The sequence below is a fragment of the Centruroides vittatus genome, unplaced genomic scaffold, assembly GCF_030686945.1.
Source record: "Centruroides vittatus isolate TY-2023 unplaced genomic scaffold, ASM3068694v2 contig_3060, whole genome shotgun sequence".
Lineage (NCBI taxonomy): Eukaryota > Metazoa > Arthropoda > Arachnida > Scorpiones > Buthidae > Centruroides > Centruroides vittatus.
In genome coordinates, this window is record NW_027121964.1 from 678,811 (window position 1) to 705,793 (window position 26,983).

The 26,983-nt window shown below is 33.0% G+C and overlaps 1 protein-coding gene across 1 annotated transcript in view; it reads left to right on the plus strand.

Annotated features, from left to right (window-relative positions):
• Pbp49 (proximal sequence element A Pbp49) overlaps positions 1–26,983 on the plus strand; it is a 52,271-nt gene that overhangs the window by 14,999 nt on the left and 10,289 nt on the right. The window contains exons 3-6 of the mRNA XM_067267563.1: positions 2,044–2,131; positions 14,413–14,556; positions 17,182–17,316; positions 19,587–19,669. Coding sequence (XP_067123664.1) covers positions 2,044–2,131; positions 14,413–14,556; positions 17,182–17,316; positions 19,587–19,669 — 450 coding nt within the window. The remainder of the gene's footprint in view (positions 1–2,043; positions 2,132–14,412; positions 14,557–17,181; positions 17,317–19,586; positions 19,670–26,983) is intronic.

Sequence of the window (26,983 nt, forward strand, 5' to 3'; positions counted from 1 at the left end):
AGCAAATCCGACATTCAATAGTCCCAGTGTGTCATTTGTTTTCAAGTTGTTGCCAAAGGCAGCCTTAAAAGCTTGCAAAGCTTAAAAAGATATCTGGAAACAGTGCATGAAAATTATGTACATAAGGATTATGAGTTTTTTTGTTTGAAAATAGATGAAATTGAAACAGCAGAAGATTGTAATGTCAGAAGAAGCCACAGTATTGCAGGAAGCATTGAAAGCTTTTTATGTAGTGGCTATGAAAATTGCTAAAAGTAAGAAATTGCATGGTATTGCCAAGAATTTGTTGTTTCTGACAGCTTCAGAAATGTGTGACATTATGAATGGAGAGGTAGCTGCAAAGTCATTCAGAACTATTCCACTGTCAAATAATACAGTTTCATGGAAAATTGATGACTTGGCTATGGATTTGAAAATGCAGTTAATTCAACAAGTAAAAGAAAGTCAAGTATTTATGTTGCAACTTGATGAATTAACAAATATTTTATCACAGCTCAGCTTATTTGTTACCTGAGATAAGCCACGGAAGGAAATTTAAGAGAAGAGTTAGTTTTGAAAAACAATCCCAACAACAACTTCAGATGACATATTCGCTTACTTAATGAATTTGTCTGCGCTGAATACAGTAGGTGATCGGTTAATGAACAAATCGGATAACGAACACTTTCACAAAAGATTTTTATGTTTGGATAATGAATATGTCACAAAACAAACACAAGAAGAGTGACTTAAACTAATGAATATCGATTGGTCTTCCCTTGTTTTTAGGCAACAACTCAAAACTTTTCGGAGTGCAGGAGACATCGACATCAACGCTCAGCCTTGTATATACTGATCGGATAGTATTCCTCTGAACTTTAAAACTCTCCCTTGTAGTTTCAGCCTTTTATTTTTCTGACAGAAACAATTCTTCTTATAGTATTCGTGAGACCGTCATGTGTGCACTCGTTAAGTTTTGTGTCAGTTTTTATTTTTGAAAGATGAGAATATAATAGCAAAGGTAGAGAGTGGGCAGAAGATGTCTGATATTGCTGGGCAGTATGGCTTGAATAAATCTACAGTAGAGCGCAGTTTAATCTTATCTAAGAAAGATACAGTATAATCAAGAAGACTCAAGCAGCTAAAGGAGTAACAAAAATCACATCTGAGAAATAAAGAACATTGAAGAGCTTATAATGGAACCTGAAATGGATCTGACAACAGAAGTTTTGAATGAAGAACACCAAGAAACTCAGCAAGATATGTTTTCTTCTGAAAAAGAGGATTAATGCCAACATCTGCTATTACAGATGTTTTGAAGAAGTGGGAGGATGTTGGTACAACAGTCTTAGAATGGCATCCAAACCAGGTTGAGGTTAATAAGCTTAAGGATCTCTACAACAACAATGCTATTAATTACTTCTGAAAAATCTTGAAGAAGAGAGAAAAGCAATCAACATTAGATAGATTCTTTAACCCCACAAATAGAAAAACATGACTAATAAAAATGCAAGACTGTGTATGTATGTATTTTTATTATTACATATAAATAAACATAGTAAGAAAGTATACATTTTTTATTTTTTGGGGTCTCCAGAATGAATTAATCAAATTGCCATAAAAACACTATGGTAAAATCGATAATCAGTTAATGAACAATTCGGATAATGAACAAAGTCTTGGAACGGATTATGTTCATTAACCGATCACCCACTGTACTTGACTTGGATTGATTGCTTAGGTTTAGGCATGATGGTGTTTCAGTCATGACAGGGAAGAGTAGTGACCTTGTAACTCAAGTTAAAGCTGTAGCTTTGGCAGTAAAATGAAAGGATCTTTTGCTCTTCTAAGGAAGCACACCCTGTAGTTTGACAACCGTTGTGATAATTTTTACAAAGTTATATTTTTGTTTATTATAAGCATGAAAAATTTTATAACTATATGCATTATATTTAAAATAATAGAAATAAATATTCTCGTTAATGTTTTTATGTTTCATTTTATAGCGGCGTTGTTTAATTTTTTTTTTAAATTTTTATTTATTAATTATATATATCTTTCTAGATTGCAAAAACAGAAACTAGAAATGAAAATGACAACAGATAATTTATACTATAAAAATATGATTGCTGATTATAATTATTTATCAAAAGTAAGGAAATATGATGATTATTTTATGTTAATATTTATAAATTTTTATAAAAATTCTTCTTAAAATTATATCTGAAATATATATGAAAATGATAATTACAGTAGATTCCCCTATAACACAGTAGATACATTCCGTGTTGTACGAGGTACTTAAATACATGAGCTTATCACAGCCCGGCACATGTGCAGTTTTGGGGCTATGGCTGTTTGAAAGGTTTTCTTCCATAAAATTAACCGATTCTAGACTAATTTGACTCAACATTTCCAAATCACGTATAATTTTTTGGCAATAATCCATATAAACTATGCTATAAACAAAAAATTGTAGGATTACTTACCGAGTGTGCATTGTTTGACGACACCATTGCTTAAGCTTGTTTTCGTCGTGGAGGGCACGTGTTTCCTGATAAGTTATTTTTCTGCAAAAAATTTGCTGAACTTTGGAGACATCATTAATAAAAATATAAATTATTATGGTCGTTAAATAATAAATGGTTTTTAGTAGGTCCGCTGCTCATTTAAACTGAACGGTTTGTACAATATTTGCTATTGGTCCAGATTCGACCAATCCTGTCACGACACGAGTCGGTGATGACATTTTATTGTGTTATACGAGTCTCTTTTAGCGTGTTATATGAACACGATTGCAATTTTTCACCGTGTTATATGAATTCGTGTTATAGGGGGATCTACTGTATATTCTCACATTACTATTATTGATTTTTAGATAATTAGTTTTATTATTCTTGTGAAAGTTAGAATTCAATTATCAAAACGAATGAGAAATAATGTCTTAATTGCTTATTTATAATACAAAACAAAAGTAAAAAACAATATTAAAATACAGTGACATTCCGTTAACCCAATATCATCATGACTGACATGGTGCCAGGTCATCAAATATGCCAACTTATTGGACGACGGAACATTTTCTGCTTGTTTTTTATTCTCTACACAATTTTTCATATCTTTATGTGTAAAACTGTACAAATCTGTCTTTTATGATTGTTTTATACATCATTTCAATTTTTCTACACTATTTCTACCCTTGGTTGGTTTGAAACAAGAATTATTTAATCTTACTCTGTGCTCTGTACACTTTTATCTATATCTACTCTATATTCTATATATTTTTATATATTAAAAGCAAAATGTTCTGCCACCTTTGAAACTGAAACTAACATTTTATAAAGAAGTGCTATAAATAGAGACTCAACTCTGAGTGCCTAGATGAAACATAATCAATCAATTAAGGTGGACAAGTACTTTTTCCACGCTTTCCAATATTATGTTTCAATTGCTTTGATTCAAATTTTGGTTTTGGTGTGAAGACCAGAATTTTAGTTATTATTTTATTACTCTTAAATTTAATTTTAATTAACTGGCTATTTAATTGCATATAAATACAGACGAATACTTAGTGCATCGATAACCTCCCAAAGACGAGCTGGGCATGCTGGCTTATCAAGTTTGCTGGCATACTGGATGCTGTGTTAAGAAAATTTCACTGTAATATGAAATTTTGCGATGTGCAAGTACTGTATGTACTGTAATTTGTATTGTAAAAGAACAATTTCAGGCTAGCATGAAAGAATAATAAACAAAATTTGAACAATATAAATCAAAAGAAAATTTTTCTATCAATAAGTACTGCTGAATGTTAAGTGTTCAGATATTGGATTTATAGGTATGTTTAATAACCAGTTCCCAGATATTGTGGGATTTTGCAGGTGTCGTGACATTTATCTTAATACCTTCTCTTAATAATTTTATAAAAGAAAAGTAATTTTTTTTATTGAATTGTTTACATCTTTCTGAATTTGTCAAATAACTGTTAAGAAGAAATATACACATTCTGATTCAAAACAGTGAGGGTCCTGATCAATAAACGTTTTCAATTAGAATTGAATTTTGCATAAAATTAATTGTCAGCATTAGTCTTTTCTCACAGCCAAAGAAGGGGTCTAATTTCATCTAGAAACAAGTGAAAGACCAATTGATATGCAAAGAATAATATTTGAGACAATCAGAATGTAAGGTCAAGGGACCAAATTGATAAAAATCTGTGTCCAACAAGAAGGGGCACCCTTTTTTGTCTGGTTATGAAAGAGCAGCTGAGTGCTCATTTTTCATATAATTGTGGGAGGCTTACTTGTTTGGTTTTCCATCTTTGATCAGCACACATTTCTTTTGGAGAATTCATTTTCATTTTCATCCTATTCATCTTTTCCTGCTGTGTTCTTCATTTGTTGCCAATTTTTCTACTCTGCCAAAAATCCTTACAAATGTGCATACATCCTTCTTGATAGTTATCTTCCAGTTATTCACCAAGCTTTAGGGTATATTGCATTACATTTAATACTTAGAGTTACAAGTCACTTTCATCTGGTCTCACTCATCATACATGACCCATTTTCTGCTCACTGTCCAGTCACAGCCTTTTTCAATTGAAATATCAAACTTTATACAATTTTTTTTTCCCCCTTTGCTTTGATATTGGGCTATGATTTAGATCATGACTCAGTATTGAAGTTATTCATTTCAAAAATTACATGTTCAGTGTGAAAAAATTACAGCTGACCCTTGATAATCCGACAGGTATGGGACCAAAGGGGTGTCGGATTACCAAAGTGATTACATATTTGGCATTGTTTTGCTAGCAGTAGCCTACAATATTCCTACATTTTATGAGTAAAATGCTGCCTAGATTAATATGGAAATGAAACACCCATTTCGGTTAACTAAAACATGTTTATTAAAAGAAATATGGAAGCCAATAAATGTACAGTACATACAGTATGTATAGGCATAAATAATACAGTACGTACAGAACTGCTCACGGAAAACACAAGAAATATGTGTCATCGTGTAAGAATTGGGTGGGAAGATTCATGTCATGACATCCTTCTGTGCAAGCAGACACATAATGGGACGGGGACTACGGTGACCTTGACAGGAGGTGCGTTGGACTACTGAGCATGTCGGATTACAAAAGCGTCAGATTATCAAGTGTCAGCTGTATAAATGAACAGAATTATTAAAAATTGTTAGTAAATATTTACTATTGTTTAATTGAACATTATTTCTAACAAATTTATTTTTGTTTTCCTGGCTGTTATATATAACAGAAGGAAAGTATGGTAATGAATCAAAAATGACCCACCCAAGATGTTTACATTTTTGGATTTGGGACCTTAAAACATTAAGAAATGGAGAAAAAAGTTGGGGGTTCTATCTTTATGCATGGATATTAGTGTGGAGGGGTTTGTGACAGTTTTGTTCATTCAATCTAAAGTTTAATAACTCCTGTGCCTTTGTTAGAAATTTCTGAAATTTTGCAGAGAGATTTGTGTTTTAGGGGATTGATGCTATTAAATTTTGGAGATGGAAATATAGGGGACCATGTCATATCTTAAATGGGGTTGGACTTAATAAAGATTTTACTTATTATTAACATTTACAATGTTTTATAAAACTCATCCATCAAAATTAAGCTTTTTTCCATTTTATAGTAATTAATAATATAAAAATTTTTTAAATAAATTATCATAACAGATGGTACCATGATTTAAAATTTTTTTGTTGAGAAAGTTATGCAACTTATTGCTGGATTTTCTTATACAGTTTAACCTGATTATAATGTCATCGGATGTAATGACAACCCTAATATAATATCAAATTTTTATCAGCCCCATGATTTTACTATACTAGATAATGTTAAAAACCCACTTGTATCACTTTGTGTCCCTTTTTGGACGTACGTTGAGAAGGGGGAATGAAGCGGGCTTTTATAGATTCGTCTTGGGAAAATATGTCATGTGATTAAATGTTGTCAGAAGTAAAAGTTACTTTAGCAGGTGAAGGTTAAAGGTGTTCCCAGGACCAAAATAAAGTGATGAAATTGGATGTTAATTGCGAACTTTAAGGCTTGAAGTGTGAGATTGACGATGTTTGGACGGGTGAAATTGACAGTTTTGAAAGAGGGTTGTAAATTTTCCCAGTGATGTTGTTTTAACGGTTGAGTGACGAATTTAGTTAAAATATGTCGAAAGCTTATGAGAGTAGGGAAAAAATCGGTTTACACATAGCTCGGATCTCACAACTGTATTATCATTAAGAAATAATTTTATGGTAATACATATGGTGTTAAATTAGAATGGATTTTATAATAGATTCTTAACACACTTGGTAATTTTTATGGGATCGAAATTATGACCCCACAAGTAACGACACTCGGTTATAATGTCAAAAAATTGCTTGTCCCACGGATGATGTTATAATCGGATTAAAGTATATTTTCCAATAAGCAGAAAAAAGATTTGAATTTAGTTTAGTTTGTAAAATTGATTTTAAAAGAAAGAGCTTTTAAACTTCAAATTGTTAATAGAAAAAGATTATAAAATCCTAGATATAGAAAGATATGTGTTGTAATGTAACATCCCAGCCCAACTTAATTATATTGTACTGTAACAATAGCAGTAGATTTAACAGTATGCTATACCACTAGAAAAACTAGGAAGCAGACCTTATTTTATATTGGTGCAACAGAGGGAATCAAGCACATTACAAAACAGCAAAGAACATCTTTGGCACATTAACCACAGAAGATACCAACCAAATGCTGAAACTTTATCGGGCTAGTTTAAGGCTAATTACTAAATGAATTACGTACCAATTTGGCTCTAGAGATAAGTGTTAGGCGCCATCTCGTATTAACATTAATAATTATAATTTAATTAATTAATTAAAATAATTTAGAACTGCTGGGAGAAAAAATCGGCCCGGAGCGTGACTCGAACCCACAACTCCTGCTTACCATGCAGATGTGTTGCCAGTTACGCTATCCGGACCTCCAGTCCGATCTCCCCTTCCAGCATATATAAACTAACGTTATAACCATCGATGGTTATTACAATTATTACAACGCCGGCTGGAGACACATTCAGCGCCCACGTCCTCATAAGGCACTCAACTGGTCATCGTAAGCCCCGGCATGGCATAATATAAACAGCATTACTAAACCCAATATACAGGGTGACAATAATTAACCCATACAAGTTTTTTGTATCGTAAATTTATTAAAGAAATGAAAATTAGCAAAACAACAGCATATAACAGTGACAATACTTTACGTATTAATCAGATATCCAGCCAGTTTCAAAGTGGCCTTCTTTTGCTTTGATGCAGAGCCCCAAATGCGTTTTGAAATGCTCAGCAATGGGCCGCGCTCTTCTGGAGACAGTTTGTCTCACTCCCAGTGCAAGGATTGCTTCAGCGACTCCAAACTTTCATGGCGCTTAGAACAGGCCCTGGCCTCCAAAATGGACCACACACTGTAGTCCATTGGGTTCAGATTCGGTGAGTACGGTGGCCATTCCGCAGACGAGATGAAATCGGGAAAATGAGCCTTGCACACTCCTGAGTCTTCTTCGCCCTGTGTGTTGGCGCAGAGTCCTGCTGAAACGTCCATTTCGCACTGCCAAAATGCTGCTGAGCCCACAGAAGTACCACAGCCTCGAGAATGTCATGGTGGTACACATCTTGATTGATTTTGGCCCCTTGATCGATGAAAACAAGGGGTGTCTTGCCGCTCGCACAAATTCCGCCCCAAACCATGACTGACATTGGATTTTGTGATGTTCGATGACGGCTGAGCTTCCAGGAGCCCCCGTGGACCAGTTCCTGTCGTTTTGATGGTTGTACGGAGAAAAGCTTGTCGTCTGTGAAGAGAATGCACTCCCATTGTCGACCTGCGGCCTGACGCTTGAGTTAACAGGATGTTTGGAGTCTCGCGCACTTGTTTTCATTGGTGAGGAGCTGAACCTTTTGGAACTTGTAGGGCTTGAGTATGAGTTCCTTTTTCGCCATTAACCGCACCGATTCGCGATTGATTCTGATCTCACGAGCAATTTTTCTCATGGAGACCTTCGCATATCAGTCAACTCGCTTTGTGATGATCTTGCGGTTCCTAGACGTGTTGACAGTGCGCTTTCTTCCACGTCCGGGACGATCACCATTGTGGCCAAGCTCCTTGAATTGCCGAACTGCATCTGAGACTGTCATTTTTGGAACACCGAGCAGACAAACAATTTCACATTGATGCTTTCCTTGCCGGAATAGCTCCAAAATTGCACAACATTTGTTCAACACCATTAAAAAAATAAAGAACTAACCCTTATTACATCGAAAGTACATCTACACGGGCAGGAAATCATGGAGAATTAAACAATAGTATGTAAATTGGTGACAGTAAAAAAGTTCAGGTGCAGCATTGCTACAAACTTTGTACGGGTTAATTATTGTCACCCTGTATTAGAGTTTTGGCATTTGGTTGGTGTCTAGTCTTATAATATATCGGGTTTAGCAATGTTGTTTATCCACAGAAGATAACTATGAACCTATGTGAGATAGGACTAAATTAATATTCAGCCTAAGAAATCTAAAAATTTACTGATACAGAAGTCATATATATTTAAAAAGTAGCATGTGCAATGTTTCTAATTTAAAGCTTGCATCTATATGGGATAATGTCATTTCTCGGAGAGAGTGAGAGAAATAGCACTCTCCAACATTTTTTGTAAGAAAACCAGAAAACTTGGGCTACTTTTACAAATATTTCATTTTATTGTTTAAATTTTAAATTGTCTTCTGAACACAATTGTTTGGTTTTGTTTTTTGTTCCAAACAAAATCAAACAATTGATGAAGCTTTTCGTGTCTTAAGTGAAAGTAATTTTTATTAAAAGTGAATTTGTATTATGGGTAAGTGTGATTTCTGTTTCAATCAAAATGAAATATATTTGTGATATTATTTCATTTTGATTGAAACAAAAATCACTTAATTTTTCAGTTTCTGTTATTATTTTTGGTTTTCAGACAATATTGAGTCCAGCCCATATGACATTATAAATTTTATTGTATTTTAAGAAGTGATAAGCTTTTAATTGCTATGTCATTTTTACTCCATTTTTGAAGCTCCTTGCAAGAATAACACAACAGTGATGTAACAGAAATTTGAAAAATGAAAAAATTTATTTAGCAGGAAGGAAAATTCACTGAGTACAGCATTATTAATAGTTTTTTATTGCTAGCGCTTTCAACAAGCCTATGTTCGTCATTGTCAGCTAAACAAAATTATTAAAATCAAACACAAATGTTCTAACGAGAATGGAACACGCATTATTTAAATTAAAAATTTTGAATTAAAACCATTGAGCAAGCTACAAATTTTGAATATGTTCGATGTTATGCATGCGATGTTATATGTATATGATATGATGTGGTGCATACGTGGATGCAGATCCATGTGAATGGTGTGACAGTCGATGTAAATTGCTGTTTAACCGTTTATATAGGGCGACCCATTTGTTGGGCAGGTTAAGAGTGGGAGTGTTGCATATTTCTGAGGTTGTTGTGAGATATTCCCATATAAAGACGAGTTTTCAGTTGCTACAGCATCTGAGTATTGTTGTTTGGACCCATAATGGGTTGTAACTCTGTTTGAGCACCTTTTTGCAAGCTCTGTGGTATGCTTTCTTTACACCACATCATCCTGGTGCTCAGTTAGGCGGCTAGCAAGCATTCTTGTTGTGGCCCCAATGTACCTTGTATTCATCCCTGTTATGGGATTTTCCAATGGTACAGCATAGACTCCTGATTTTTCAAAGGTGGAGAATTTGTCCCAACTGTTGCAGATAAGTCTATGGAAATTTGGTAGCAGAGATAGGAGTAGGAGAAAGTTATGCTGCCTGAATATATGGCAAATGCATATGGAAAGGGCTCTGAGGTATGGTAATGATAGTTGAACTACTGACATCTCTCTCTTGTTACATAGCGTGGTGTTTGGAAATAGATATTTCCTGACCATGTTAAGGATATGCATGAACTTAGCATATGAAAAACCAGCTGCATGTACTGCCAAACTAATAGTGATTAACTCAATGTTTACAAGCACTTGTATTGATGGTAACAAGAAGGCTCTTCTAATGAGGGCAGCAATAGCAGTGTTGACATATTGCGAAGGTTGGAAAGCATCTGCCGTGATGATATGAGGTATTAAATTTATGGTAAATTGAGAATATTAGCCCTTCAGGGGATCTGTGCATCTGCAAATCCAAGAATGTTATAGCCACATCACTCTCTTTCTCCCAAGTGAAATTAATAGAGGGATATATGCTAGAAATTTGCTGTTTGAAGGTAAGGAACATCTTGTCTGTGTTCTCCCATGCTATGAGGATATCATCAATGTAACTCAAGTACAGTCTGTAAAGAAATTATAAACTCAAGTGAAAATTTTCTGTGTTTTAATTTCTTTTCATCCACAGTCAATTGTTACTATATGAGATGATTTTAATTAGTCTTAAGAATATATAATGAAATAAACAAGTCTTTGTATTGTATCATTTTAATAAACAATCAAAAATTTGAATTGTTATAATTTTTTGTTGTAAACAATTTATAAACTCAAGGGTGAAAACTGATTATTACCGTTGAATGGAACAATCCACTATGCATGTATTTATGTAAATTAGTATGTGTAACATTTTGGGTGAGTCTAAGAATTCAAACTAAAAAAGTGACAAAAATGCCAAGGGGAGTAACCTTAACTGAAAGTGAAATACGAAAAATCTATTTCTTTAAGGGAAAAGGGTGGCCAACTCGTAAAATTGCTTCAAAACTTGGAAGATCTCAAACTGCAGTACAAAATGTACTAAAAAAGGGTGATAATTATAGCAAAATTAAACATACAGGACAAAAACCAAGTCTGCAGCCTCGTGATCATCGCTGCATTGCTAGTCTTGCAACAAATGAATCATTGTCTACTCGTGAGATAGGTGCAGTTTTACCAACTCAGTGTCCCACCAAACTGTGTGGAAAAGCTTGAGAAAGAATAAAACAATAAACTTTATGAAAGTGAAGTCCAAACCAAAGCTAACAAAGTTACATCAGTCAACAAGGCTGCAATGGGCAAAAGATCATGTTACCTGGACAACTGAATGGAGAAAAATAGTTTTCTCAGATGAGAAAAAGTTTAACCTGGATGGCCAAGCATATTATTGGCACGATACAAGAAAGAATCCCAGGGTCAAATCCAGTAGACAACAAGGTGGAGGTTCAGTAATGATCTGGGCAGCAATCGGATATGAAGGGAAAACAGATTTGGCATTTATTAATGGGCGAATGAATTCTGAGACCAAGCTATGTTATATGAACATCTAATCCCATTTGGTTCTCTCATTGGTGGTCGAGACTGGATCTATCAACAGGACAATGCATCTGTTCACAAGTCAGCCAGTACTACAAAGTGGTTTTGACGTGAAAAAATTGAAGTGATGGTTTGGCCAGCACATAGTCTAGACCAGGGCTGTCCAACTGGCGGCCCGCGGGCCGTATACAGCCCACCAAATTATTTTTACGGTCCGCGAGTACATTTTACTATGAATAAATTTATGTTTCTAAATTATTATTATTATTAATATTAAAATTATTTTACTATGTGAAAATTACGGCCACAATGTTCTCGTTAATATATTACAAATATTTTAAAGTTTTCTTTTTAGTATAAATAAAATATATTTTTAATTAACATAAACTGACTTTTCATTTATCAACCTTCTTGGCCCCCGAAATGTTTAGTGAAGAAAATATGGCCCACGGGCTATGATAAGTTGGACAGCACTGGTCTAGACCTTAATCCCATTGAAAATCTTCGGAGTCAACTTGTGGCATTAGTTTATTGCTATGGAAAACAATACAACACATCCGATGAGCTTACAGTTGCATTGTATAATGCCTGGGACAAAATTAAACTAAGTGACATTCAAAACCTGCTTGATTCAATGCCTAAACGAGCTGTGGAGGTAGTGTTGCTGGACTGTTTGACATAAGTCAAACAGTCCAGCAACACTAATTTTAATCTCTAGTTATGGTTTCATTTTAATATTATTACTTTATAGTTTATTTCTGTTTGAGTTTATTAGAGCAAATGGAGAAAAACAAAAGCAATTTTTTTTTTTGAAGAGGGTAATAAAATATTAGATAATGTGCAAAAAGGAATTAGACAAAAAGATGTCCCACACGACTTTCTGCATAAGGCTGTAAAGTTCATCCTCTGTTGTTTGAGGAAGTTGATGGATGGTGCCATTACTTACACTGAATTTTAAGGCATAAATCCTTATTTATATTTAATGCATTTATCAAGTGATTTTCATCATCTCCGTGTTAAAAGTATAGAAATTATAGCAATTTCTCATTGCCTAGTTACTTTCCACCCATCCTGTAGAATGCAACTTGATTTAGAGCAATGTAATATCATTCTTTCAGTTGTTAATTCTAACAGTGGGCAAATTCTGTGACATCATGAATCCATTTAAAGAAATTTAATTTCATTGCAGTGTGTTAAAATAACCCAGTTGTTAGAATATTGGTTAGATTAGTTAACTGTATTCTATTTAAACGATAATAGTTAAGTGGGTCAAAAGGTTTTTTTACAGTTAATCTTCATTGTGTAAATGTAGTACAGTGGTGTCTCATACTTCAAATTTAATTCATTCCAGGAGGCCATTTGAACTCTAAATTGTTTGAAGTCCTCATTAGAAATAATGGAAAGTGAATTAATCTGTTTCCAGACCCCAAACAATACCTACTTTGATAAACTTAAACAGCAAATACACATAATTTAAGTTAAAATAATACAATTAAATTCCCTAAATAATAAATTAAAACATGAAAACAATAAAAAAATACATAAATACTGTGTAATAAAATGAAACTGCATTTATCGTACTGTACCTTAGAGAGGAGTAGTGATGTCCCATTTCTTAAGGTCAGTGTTTGGCTTTCTCACAAATAATTCTTTTAGAGATGATGTCACCAGCCAATTATTTCTCATTTTTCCATCTCTCAAATAACATGCAATGTCTTGGAGGTCAACATTGTTATGTCGTTAGCCACATTTGCTGCTTTTATTGCTTTCTTGTTCTTAAGAATATTGCATGTTGTCAACTTTGGTATCTTAAACATGGTTGCCCGATCTGTCACACATCTACTGCTTTTGTGCTTCATGATAAGTTCTTTTCTCATCTCAATTAGCAATATGCACTCAAAGCCCAGAAGTGTAATGCAAAAGATGCTTTCACAGCAACAACGAGAGATAACCTCAGTGCACAACACATGGCATTTATGCAGTGTGTTTTTTTCTTTTTTTAAGTGCATGTTAAGTTTGAACATAGAAGCTTCATTCAAACTCTAACATTTGAAATGTGAGGTATCACTGTTTAAGATAGATGCTCAAGAAGTTTTCACTTGAATTCCCTGAATCCTTGCCTGGATTTCTCAAGTATATGAACCTCTGACATCATAAATGTATTTTGTATCTTGAATCTTTAAACAGAATTTCATAGATGAGTCAGCATTTACATTTTCATCACATTTATAAATATGAAATAGCAATATTTCCTAAGAATCCCATGACATATTAAGTATAATTTTACTTGGTGATAGTATAACCTTAAAATTCTTGTCTACTGGTAAACTGGGACGTTTTCATTATATTGAAGTGGTCTTTCATTCACGTTTATAGTGATGCATCCAAAATTCATCTTCACCAAGAATCCTGTTTAGTGTGTCTTCTCTTTTATTTGCATGCCAAAAACTATTCCAAGGCCAGATCTATTTGCCATATGTTTTAAGGATTCAGTTCTCTGAACACCTACTACATGTATTTTTCAAAATTTCAAATTAGTTCATGATCATTTGAACATGTGAACTATGAGAACACCTGTAGCAGTTACTACATATTGAATATTGTTATCCTTCTTTCAGTACATATCTATTCTGTTGGATTCACAGTTGCGTCTGTTGCAATCACAGCAGAATATCAGGTGTCTTCAAATGAATGTCCTAGTGTGAATTTCTGGATCCAATTGTGAACTTCTTTATATGACAAACTATAACTGGAAAATATTTCTTTATGACTCCTTTACAAGAAATCATTTTACCCATAGATAAACAACAGCATACTACTCTGTCATACTTGACTTCTGAGACTGCTAAAATCAGCCACTAATTACACTTGAGCATTGGCTACCTAGGCTGTCATTAACTTAGATTGTGATACATGTTGAAAAACCTATTACTTCCATTAGAAACGTTTTATTTTTCTGTGACTTAAAGACATTTCCTCAAAATAAATTATTAAAATTTTATTAAATATTATTTTAAGTTTAATTATAATAATATTTTTTAAATGTTATTTTAATAATATATATTATATCTATTTTAGAAATCACCCCAAAAATCATCTCAGCTAACACAGGCTTCAAGCAATACTGTAAATGCTCCAGATATTTTAATAACAGTGCAGATGTTTCGTCCAGTTTCACAACTATATTCTTCTTCAGGACAAAGGAAAATGTCTCCCTTTGTTGTAAGCTACATTTGTTGTATTTTTTGTGATGTTCAATTGTTAATTGAAGTTAATAATGTTCAAATCATTATATGTTGACTAATAAAATACGTAGAAATAAAATAAAATACAATATATAATAAAAAACATAGAAAAAGTATTCATTGTAATCAGAAATTTGATTTTTATTATCACTATTTCAATTTATCTAAAACTAGAGTCTGCCCTCATGTATAAGCAAAAGCAAAAGTTGTAAAGGAATGTCGACTTTTTGGTGATGCCCTAAAACTTTTCATATATAGGCCATGGTCTACATACATGTTGTTTTAGAGCAGGCCTGGCCAGCCCGCGGGCTGCTTGTGACCCATTACGTTAAATTGTGTGGCCCGCTAAACGATATTATATATCTATTAAAACTTTTGTTTCCCGTTATGTGTATACCAAAACAATTAAATAAATGAAAATTTGCATGTGTCATTGTTATAATGCGCAAGTGCGAGTACGAACTCTTGGTATAACAATAAAATCTTATTCATTTTGTATTTGTTTTACTCTTTTAAAAGCATGTTTGCCTAAATTGTGGCCCACCGTAATATTACGCGTAATCAAAGTGGCCCGTGAAACAATTAGGGTTGGCCAGGCCTGTTTTAGAGTACGACTCTAGAATAAAAACCAATATGAAAGGAACTGACAGCATCACAAATAACATTATTTATGTAATTCTCTCTGTGCTATGTACTAGAGTTAATTATTTGCCATTTTGTTGGTCTTTTTTGGGTGCATTAAAATTATAATTATCGGTATATCATAGAGAAACAAAATGCGATAGGAATATGCATGCTTAATTTTATATCATTCAAATTATTTTTTTTAAAACAAAAATGTGACAACTTTTTCGGCTACTTTTGAAGTGCTGTTGGCAACTGCTAATTGAAAATATCTGATAACCTGTATCTTTCACAGATGCATTTGATTCATTATAGTACATAGGTTTTTTGTGTATTAGTTGCCCTTATGCACATGTTACACTTGATGAATTTTATGAATATAATTATTTTGTGTAGGCTGTTGCCTATAACCAAGGTTTTAAAGTACTGTAATTTTTTTGTAAATAGCTTGTTATGTATATTTAAAAGTCAATTTGCAAGTGTGGAGAGTTATGCAACAGTATAGATCATCTGTCAATTTTGAATTGCAGTTATGAACTCATGCAATAGCTTTTCATTTTTATAAACTTAACAAGACCGCCTTTAAAAAACATGAAAAAAATCCTTTATGTACTGTACAAAACCATTTGCCATTGCAGTTTTTCCAGAAACCACCAAAGACAGCTATAGGTATGACTTGCCTTAGTTCTGTCCCATTTTCTATACAACAAACAATGTTTTAATTGATATTAGATGCTCCTACTTGAATTTGTTTTGAAAACTGATAATTTCCAAGAACTCCTTTTTATATAACAATCAGAAACTGTTTAGAAACTGACTGTCAGCTTTAGTAAATGTTTATTTTTAACAGTGAAGAGTTAAGTGATTGACTTTTAAAACTCAATTTGAATATTATAGAGCAATTTTCTTAGTAAAATTAATGATGATGGCATTAATGTAAATTACAAAATTTACTGCTTAATCTGCTTGGACAATCATTTTCATCAAGAACAACACTTGACAACATTGCCCTTCAGGACTGCTCTTGACATCAGATGGCTCTTCAGACATGAAGTACATGAAGTACACTACCAGTATTATTAACATAAAAATCTTTTTTTATTTAATTTACTTACTAATTTACATTATATGTAGATTAGTAAGTAACTAACCTACAGCTGACCCTTGATAATCCGACAGGTATGGAACCAAAGGGGTGTCGGATTACCAAAGTGATTACATATTTGGCATTGTTTTGCTAGCAGTAGCCTACAATATTCCTACATTTTATGAGTAAAATGCTGCCTAGATTAATATGGAAATGAAACACCCATTTCGGTTAACTAAAACATGTTTATTAAAAGAAATATGAAAGCCAATAAATGTGCATACAGTATGTATAGGCATAAATAATACAGTACGTACAGAACTGCTCACGAAAAACACAAGAAATGTGTGTCATCGTGTAAGAATTGGATGGGGAGATTCATGTTGCGACATCCTTCTGTGCAAGCAGACACGTAATGGGACGTGGACTACGGTGACCTTGACGGGAGGTGCGTCGGATTACAAAAGCATTGGATTATCAAAGGTCAGCTGTATATGTACTTTGCTAACATGACTATTTTCGTATAATTATTGATTCTTTTATCCCAGGGAAACTTTCTTGGTCTTTGCTTCATGATATGATGATAATACTGTAATCCTCATATAATTAACTATGAAACTTTTATAATTTTTATGTATATTATTCTACTTATTCTCTTAACATATCAAGTTGCAAAGTTTTAATATATCCAGTGTTTTTTTTTTTTTAATGTTTAGATTACAACTTTTTAACTGTAGAATGATTTTCTTGTTTTGGCTGCTATTTATGTTGTTAAATATATTTGTATACATATATACATTTACTATAGATAAACACGTGGTACAACTTATGTTTAGATGTAGTATAATGAATGTAATTTTTGTTTTTATGATGAAATAATTATTTTTATAGCTGGATAAACAAGTGAAAGTATTAGGTTGTCAGAAATTGACAGAGCTCAGAGACTCCATCAATTGTGTTTCTGACCTTACAGTTATTGGTGATTTTAGTGAAAATCCAGATTTTCCTCAATCACATAGAGCAAAGGTATTTAAAATAATTATTAATATATATTTTCTGGAAAATTTGTGCATTTTTCCACTTTGGTTATTTAACACTACAGTAATGTACAGAGAAAATAACCAAATCTAAATGATATAGTTTTTTTTTTCTGATAGATAGATAAATTTTAATTTTAAAAATATTTATTTATTTAGAGAGAGCATGAAAGAATTACAGTTTAACTCGATTATAACGTCATCGGATGTAACGACAACCCTAATATAACGTCAAATTTTTATCAGTCCCACGATTTTACTATACTAGATAATGTTAAAAAACCCACTTGTAACGACATAAAACCCTGTTTTAATGTCATATTTGAAACACTCCCAAATTTACAAAATTAGATTACAAATTTTATTTAACAAAAAAATACTACGTGTTCAGTCCTAGGGTCAGAGTTCACATTCCTAGAATGGCTGTGGGTGGTGCTCTCTCCACCTGACTTTGATGGGGTGAAATTCGCCACTTTTAGACGACATGATGATTGGTTATTACGTACTCGTTTTTTAAATTACTTTATGCTAAATTATTAAATATTCTATTATTTTTAATATAACATATTATATCAAATAGTTTATAAAGAAATAATTGAATTATTTGAAATTTTTAACTACATCAATGTAAACTTAGACATAATAATGTAAATAAAGTTTATTTAAAACATGTAATTTGCATTTTTATACATACGATAATAAATTATTACTATTATAATAGATACGGTATACTATATTACCATTAAGAAATAATTTTACGATAATACATACGATGTAAAATTAGAATGGAGTTTATAATAGATTCTTAAACACACTTGGTACTTTTTATTGGACTGAAATTATGACCCCGCAGATAACGACACTCGGTTATAACGTCAAAAAATTGCTGGTCCCATGGAAGACGTTATAAATGGGTTAAACTGTATTTATCATTTAAAAACAATAAGATAATTCAAATATTATATAAAAATTGTAAATGCTATGGATTTAAAATAATAGAAAAGACCCACTATTTTCATTAGGGTTATACTTGATACTCTATCACAGGGCTTCTTAAACTTTTTTTATTCATGACCCCATTTATGATTGTGATTTTTTTCGTGCCCCAAAAGATATAAAATAAAGATATATAAATATTTTGTGATGATTTATTGATTAGGTAACAATATATATACATATAAAAAAATATGGTTTTAGAATTTGTTTAAAAACATACAAAAATATTAAATTAAAGCGCGGCATTTTCAAACTCTCGCAAATTATTTTCAATATTTTGCATTAAAATCTCGCGACCCCAAGATTTTGCTAAGCGACTCCAAATGGGGTCGCGACCCATAGTTTAAGAAGCCCTGCTCTATCACAATGATAAGAGAACAAATTTAAAGATGTTTAACTGAAAATTCATCATCATTTTTCTTATTTTCCAAATAATGTATTTTTTTTTTTTTTTTTTTTTTTTTAAATCTAAATAGTAAAAATTTAATAACAATAAATAAAATCAAAAATTATTTTAAAATATTTATTCATTAATATTAAAAAATTCAGAATATTTTATATACATCTACCCCTCTTTTTGCACAGTGTCTATGTTCCAAAAAACATCATGTACAAAAAAACAGCATAAAAAAGTACAGTACGTATAAACTGTATAAAAATGCTTGATAGGATCCACAACCTGAATGTACTGAAAAAAATAAGCAATTTACAATAGAAACATGAGCATTATTCTAACATCATATATCATTATTATTATTTGTACATAAATATAGTATAGGAAATATAAGGTACTGTACGTAAGGTAGTATAGGAAACATAAAAAAGTATTCTCTGATGTACTGTACTGTGCTTAAAAAAGGTAAATGAACTCTTGATTTAGAAACATGTAATTTTAAAACCAGTCTTTCAACAAAAAGAGCAACTGTTTTTTTTTTTAACAATAACAATTTCAACAAAATGTTAAATTTAAAAATTTTTAAATAAACTGTTTTTTCCTTGTGTAAAAAAAGTCAATTGAGTTAAAAGAGGATTAGTTTTCTTTTGTCAACTGCATTATTTCAAAATTGTATAAAATTAGATCAGTATAGAAGAAGGGATAGGTGTATTCAGAGATTGAAAAAAATTATAAATATGAATGGAAATAATTTTTAATACAAAAATCTTGTATTTTCATTTATTTAAAAAAAATGCACTGCTTTTCCAGCCAATTCAATACTAAATTTAAAAAATTCTTTTCTACTTAAAAGTATTTTCTTGTTGCAGGATATATACAAATCTGGTTTCTTCTTTTTTAATAATAATTTTTATATTGATATGAGAAATGGAAATAATAGGGATTATAGTGAGTAAGTATTCATTCATCACAAAAATAAATTATTAATATGTTAATTTTTAAAATTAGTATTTGCTGGTTATACTGATTAGATTATTTAATGGCTCTTTTATAATTAAAGTTTTATCAACTATAGTCGACTCCACATAAGTCAACACCCAGATCGACACTGTAGGTTAATTAATCAGTTTTATGTGGTCCGGCCGACTTACATAGGCAATAATGCTATTAATGTTAAAAAAACTCGGTTTACTCAACATTGTTTAATTCGTCACCACTAGATAAATCAACATACTTTTTCTGTTTCACACTTTTTAGACATCTGATAAGTCGACTCCCCTCCTGAAAAAATGAGTTCACACTGTACAATAAGCTGTGTGGTGTGAACTCGTTTTTCAGGGGGGAGTCGACTTATCAGAATTCTAAAAAGTGTGAAACAGAAACTTCACTCGTCGGTTACATAGTCAGTTTTTTGTGGTCCCAGCCGACTTACATAGGCAATAATGTTATTAACCTTAAAAAACTTGATTTACTCGACATCGTTTAACTCGTCACCACTGGATAAATCAACATACTTTTTCTGTTTTACACTTTTTAGAATTCTGATAAGTCGACTCCCCCCCCCCCCCGAAAAATGAGTTCACACCACACAGCTTATTGTACGGTGTGAACTCATTTTTTCAGGAGGGAGTCGACTTATCAGATGTCTAAAAAGTGTGAAACAGAAAAAGTATGTTGATTTATCCAGTGGTGACGAGTTAATTAAGTTTTGGCATATAAATAAATTTTCTTTTATTATAATTTTGGCCAATGTTAATTGGCGATACTTTCACATGTAGGGTTTGCCATTCCTTTTGGATTTTTATATCATCTGTGATCTGAGCAATGACTGGATGATGAACCTCATTTGAAGTTATGATGCACCTTTGTGAAAGATTTAGTGACATGTGGGTCCTGATGGAGAGTGATTCAAAAACATTCTAATTATGAAAATGAAAAAGATTTAATTAACTATCTAGGGGAGGACTCATATTCTCCCACATTACATATTTTATGCAATGATGATTTCAACCAATTTGCAAAGGAGGAGTCAGTTACAAATGATTATTACTGGTTCCTTTTAGTTAGCTCAGGGTTTCTCCTGCTGTTGGTTTATTGTGTTGATTTTATTTCCAGAATTTCAGGTCCTAGTATTTCTAATGCAGTCTTTCTTCAGTGCTCTGGTCATTGCATCAGTATCCAAAACTGTCCCACTACATATTCCTGTTTGGTGTGGCATGCAAGTTTATATCTCTTTTCATTGGAGTTTGGCAGGAACTTGTATTCTCCTTTTGAGTTCAGCAAGAAGACATTTTCTCCCCCCCCCCCGATTTATTGCTACTTTAGTCTTTTGTAGACTCTGGGTTTGTCAATGTTAACCAATCTGACTTTGATCTGATATATAACCCAAATCAGATATATGATTTACCTTCTCATAGAAAGACATTCAATGTTTGTTTGAACCATGAGGATATTGGTACTTCGTTTTGCCCTTTATTGGTGAGGTTATAATTATCTTGTGATAGTAGTTAAAGCCAGATCCTTACAAATATAATAGATCCTTTATTTTATACTGGAGATTAAGTATGCTGAATATGTCATCATATATTAAATAAGAGTAAAGAAATGAGTTTTTTTCCATACTTACAAAAATTTATTATACATACATTTATTATAAAATAACAGTACTGTTAGTAGAAGTGAAAAAAATTTGAAAAAACACAGTGACATGAAGGTTTGCATCTTATTAAGAGGATGAGTTTCTTTACGTGTATAATATCTAAATAGGAACAAATTTCTCTTAGAAAGTCCTTCTGGGAGGCAGCCTTCCCTTTGATAGATCACTCATGTATTGTGTTGTGACCGCAAGGTTGGCACCTCTTTGATGCCACATCAGGACTGACACCACTGTGTCTGAACAGACGCAGAAATCATGATGGCATTAGTTATTAGGTTCTTACGTAGATGGTTGCACTTGTATGTGGTTGGATCTAGTATAGAGAAGGATGAAGAGACAACTAGAAGTAGCACACTCAACTACAAATTCAACATTAAACAATATCCGTTTATTCACGTAAGCATCTTATAATTATGTACATTAGTTATAAGGATCTTAGCTAGGTGTAGTTATATGATATAAGCATTTACTGCAGGCCCTAACCATGAGAGAGAGAGAGAGTTCTGATTCTTATGTAACGAACCAAACTAAAATTGAGTCTTTAACTCCTTGGGACTCCGGCGAATTATCTTCTAATTTTATGATATTAACTACATTTACTATACTAAAAATATAAATAATAATGCTTCTCATTCAATGCACTTGAATCTAACTCTCCTTTACAGATGCACCTAGATACATCTACAATGGCTTCTACTCCCAACTATTCCAACCCCACATTGGTGACTCTTCTAAGTTGTCTGATTTGCTACAGCTTGGTTCGACTTCCAGTATATCAATGTACAAACAGTCATGAGCATGGCCATGAGACCGATAGCAAACAAGTACTGTGAGGGAAAGTTGAAAAGAACTTTGAAGAGAGAGTTCAAGAGTACATGAAACAGTCATATTGATTGCTTGCAATGTCAAGAGTGAATAACCATGTGCCATACATGCTGGGATCCTCTAGGCCACATACATGGCTTGGTGGTCAAACAAATAACACTAACCTTGAGAGCACCATGCTCCAATCAACTTTTTGGATGTCTGGAGATTCTCCAAGAAGAAGACCAAAGGGAGCATGATAGAAATTGTCCCTTTAAACCAATCAAATTCCCTTGCAGTGATAATCAATGCTTGTGGGAAGGGAAAGCATCTAACCTTGATTCCCACATTACACAAGGTCATCCCAGGTTCCGATCCTAAATTAAACTTTAATGCTATTCTTGGGAATCGACACCCAAATCATCGCTCTGGGGACCTGGGCAGCCATTTTAAATTTACATGACCACCAATTCTTAATTACCGTCCATAAACAAAACCTATTCAGGTCTTATTACACCATAAAGGTCCAATTCCTGTCCAAACTCATCTCAGCTTCAAAGTTTACCTATCTCATCAACTTTAGAAAAGGCTGACACACTCTTCAGTGGACATCTACACAAATTAAAGAATATGGAGCACAATCCTCCTTCGATGTCATTCCTTATCTTGAACTTCCTGAGACTATAATGCAAATCTTTTTGCGACGGCAACAGTTTTAAATTTGTTTTTTTCCATTGTTATTAATTAAATAACTTTCCACAGATGACAGAATCTGATTTTGAATGGTGGAAGTCAGATACTCCTTCCCAACGTATGGATGTGCTAGAAGTCGAAACGGCATCTCTAAGAGCTGCCTTGGCCTTCACTTGGACACAACGACAGTCTCAGAATATACCCATAACTCTAATTTTGTTCATAGGATATGCTTGTCTGCCATTGGAAGAAACCACTTACCAAGAAGAGATTTGTCTACCACAATGTTATACTGAGCAGAGGAACCCCAATCCTTCATTTCCCTGCAATCCTCAACCTCCATTGATTCGAATCTTACCTCCTTTATTCAACATTCTGCTCCTTTGTGGTCCAATCAACAATCAGGTCCACCAACCAACAACACAGTGATAATGACCAACAAAGTGGTAATGGTTGCAAGGTGGTTACTTTGCAACCATTATCACTTTGCTCCTAAATTAAGCCTAACCATATCATATCATATCATATATTATATTCTAAATTTTATTATAATATGCTACACATATACAGGGTGTTTTTTTTATCTTGAGACAATGAAATAACTTAATTGGATCTCATTTTTTTGGGAAAAAGGTATAGACAAAAGTTGTAGGGTTTTGAAGGGCCAATCAAATGGTGACCTTGGATGTGACCTTGACCTTCAAGGTCATTTGAGGGTCGTGTTTTTTTCAATGAAAAAAAACCAGACTTGACCCATTACATTACACGTTACATTTACATGGAAAGAGTGGGAAATTTCACAATCAGCCATGACCTTGAGTACTCCAAATCTGACCTCTGAAGGTCATCTCAAGCGTGATAATTTAAGCACGGCTCAACAAATGCATCAAAGTGGAAGGGCATTATTTTGAACATTTGTTATAAAATTTTTCCCCAAAACTAACATCTCAAGCAATGGTGAAAAGTAAAGTGACTCATTGAAAACAAGCATTGCGATAGTGAGAGGCAAGGGGACTCACTGAAAATAAGCACCTCAAAGGGAGCAGAAAATTACTATGTCCACATTGTTACTCCTGGGTAGTGCTAAAAGTAGTGAATGCTTTTAAAGTTCAAAGTAATAAGGTCATGAAAAAATGTAACTTTTACCTCCCTGCCTATTCCAATAATAATAAGTATGGTTTCCCATTAGAAAAAGCTTCTAATTTAAACCTTAAAATAATCTTGACCTTTGACCTAGACCAGCATTTCTCAAAGTGGGCATTAATGCCCCCGTATGGGCGGTGAGTAAATCTAGGGGGTGCTGGAGGCAGGGTACTGAATGGTGACCAAAGGCAAAAGTTGGGGTCACTTACAGCCGTTTCCTTTCCTCTGTTAAACGGATAAGAGGAAGCATTGCGTTTAACGGTTTCCAGATGTTAAGAACAATGCATGGTAAGGGCACAAAGTGTGAGATTCATAGAAAAGTTTTCCTAAGAATATTTCCAATCCTTTCTCGCACAAGAGAAAATGGGTTAGGGGGCGTTGGGTATAACTTTATGGAACAAAGGGGGTGGTGGATTGAAAAAGTTTGGGAATCACTGACCTAGACCATAAGGTCAAAGGTATATTCAGTTGAAAAATTTCCCACTCTTTCTATTGCCGGGGTCAAAAATATGTGTTCCCATTGAAAAAAACAGACTTGGACCCTCAAACGACCTTGAAGGTCAAGGTCGAGGTCACATCCAAGGTCACCATTTGATTGGCCCTTCAAAACCCTACAACTTTTGTCTATGCCTTTTTCCCAAAATAATGAGATTCAATTAAGTTATTTCATTGTCTCAAGATAAAAAAACACCCTGTATATTTATTGTGTTTTTTATATTATACCAGTTAATTTTTATTTGTAATTTTTTAATTTGTATCTTTTATTAATATTAGTCAAATAAATACTAACTATTTTACTATAACAAAATATTATTATTTCCTTTATAACCACGCCCTATTATACATATTTACAGAAGAGAGAGAGTAAATCAACCCCTTTATAACTTCAATTGTAAACTCTAAAAAAGAATCCAGCTTGCCCATGAAGAACAAGCTCAATTTTGGAAAGGCAGGGGCAATGTGAGAGCCTGGATTTAGTGAACTTTATTTAGCTATAAACTTTTTCACATTCGTTTTATAAGGAATAAGGCTTAAACAAATTATCTCATATGCGAAGAAAATTCTATATTTTTCCCAACACTTGATAAAAAACCAGAAGGATATGATCATATCTTTCTATGCATTCACTTCCTAATGTGTCACCTGGAACCTACGATTAAAATTCAACCATTGGCCCTGACATAACATTTTCAAATAAGGGCATGAGAAGAAACTGGAAGGACCTCCCAATAAAAAGGGTGATCGTCATCGATAGTTTGCCATCTCTGGACTCATGTTCTTTCCCAATCCTTGTATACCACTTACGCCGATGCCCACCATATACTTATCTCAAGACATCAAGAGATTTTCACAACTTTCTCTATGCTCCAATTCGACTCATCGAAGATCCTGAACAAACAATCCTGTGGACCAAAACTTTGCCGATTCTTCGATTTATGAAAGAATCAATCTTGATTTAACTAATGTATTTATCTACTTGCAGACTATTGTAACTCTTCCTCTTGTAACTCTCTCTCTCTCTCTCTCGTAGTCCTGCAGTTAGGACCTGCAGTAAATGATTATATCATATAGCTAGGACCTAGCTAAAATCTTTATAAATCCTTAAAACTAATGTACATAATTGTAAGATGCTTATGTAAATAAACGGATATTGTTTAATGTTAAATTTGTAGTTGAGTGCATTCTGTCCTTCTCCATACCAGATCCAACCACGTACAAGTGCAACCATCAGTGTGTGAATCTAATAACTAACGCCATCATGATTTCTGTGTCTGTTCAGACACAGTGGTGTCAGTCCTGATGTGTCATCAAAGAGATGCTGACCCTGTGGTCACATCGTTGTCTTATTCATTGATCAATTCATTTATGGTACTAAAAGAAAAATGTTTAACTTAATTACCCATGAGTGTTTAAATAAGCACTGGGCAATTGAGACTATTTACATAGATGATTATGTAAGGATTTACAGTAAATGTATTGTATACAGAATGAACATTAGTGATTTATATCTGTGTTAATTTACAACGAATACACTTTAGGACAGCAGGAACTTTTCTTAGTATTGTATTGTATAATTTTCCAGAATTTCTTGGAGAGAATAAACGAGATTAAGAACACTTTCAAACCAAAAAATATTCAAGTTGGCATATACCAACTTGTCATAAACCAAAGATCTATTCTTAATAACCTTCTCTTTTGTTGAATTGAAGAGATATATGGAGAGGCCTATGAAATGGTGACACTAAATTTTAATCATTAAATAAATGCTATGTGCCATCTATAACACTACATTTGACAGCCTACATCTTTGTAGTGCCACTGAAGATGGTTGTTTTTGAACATGTTCTCTAACAAAGTAAAGCTCACTTTTTTGTATCACTTTCGGCAATTTTTTTTAATCCTTTATAGTCAGAGATTATTTGTATGTTATACTAAACTATCTTAAATTGATTGCTTTTGGTCATTTTAGAACTGGAGCAAGCATGCACTACATGCATGCACTTGTACAATGCTGGAAAGATGTTTAAGTGGACACTTTGTATATGACAAAACTTGATATAAATCAAGATTATGTTTTACAGTAAGTTTTTTAATTAAATTTTCAAATAAATAATCCTCTTCTAATATTGAAATAAAGATACAAGTTATTAAAACAAATACTAAATTGTATAATAGCATTGTTCTATATTCATAGCAAGAAAATGTTAGCAAAAATATGTTTAATAAACGAGCAAAGATATTGTTATAAATTCAATGACATAAACCAACCAACACACATGACTGTTAGAACAGAACTAAACTGCACCTTATTTGATGATTCAAATTGTATACAGTAATACCTCGACTTAGGCTACCCCGACTTACGCGAACCTGGAGTTACGCAATTTTCAAATCTTGTCAATTCGTCTTTTGTTTGAGCGCCACTCAATTCTTGATTACTCACTCTCCCCACACTATTGTTCAGCTTAC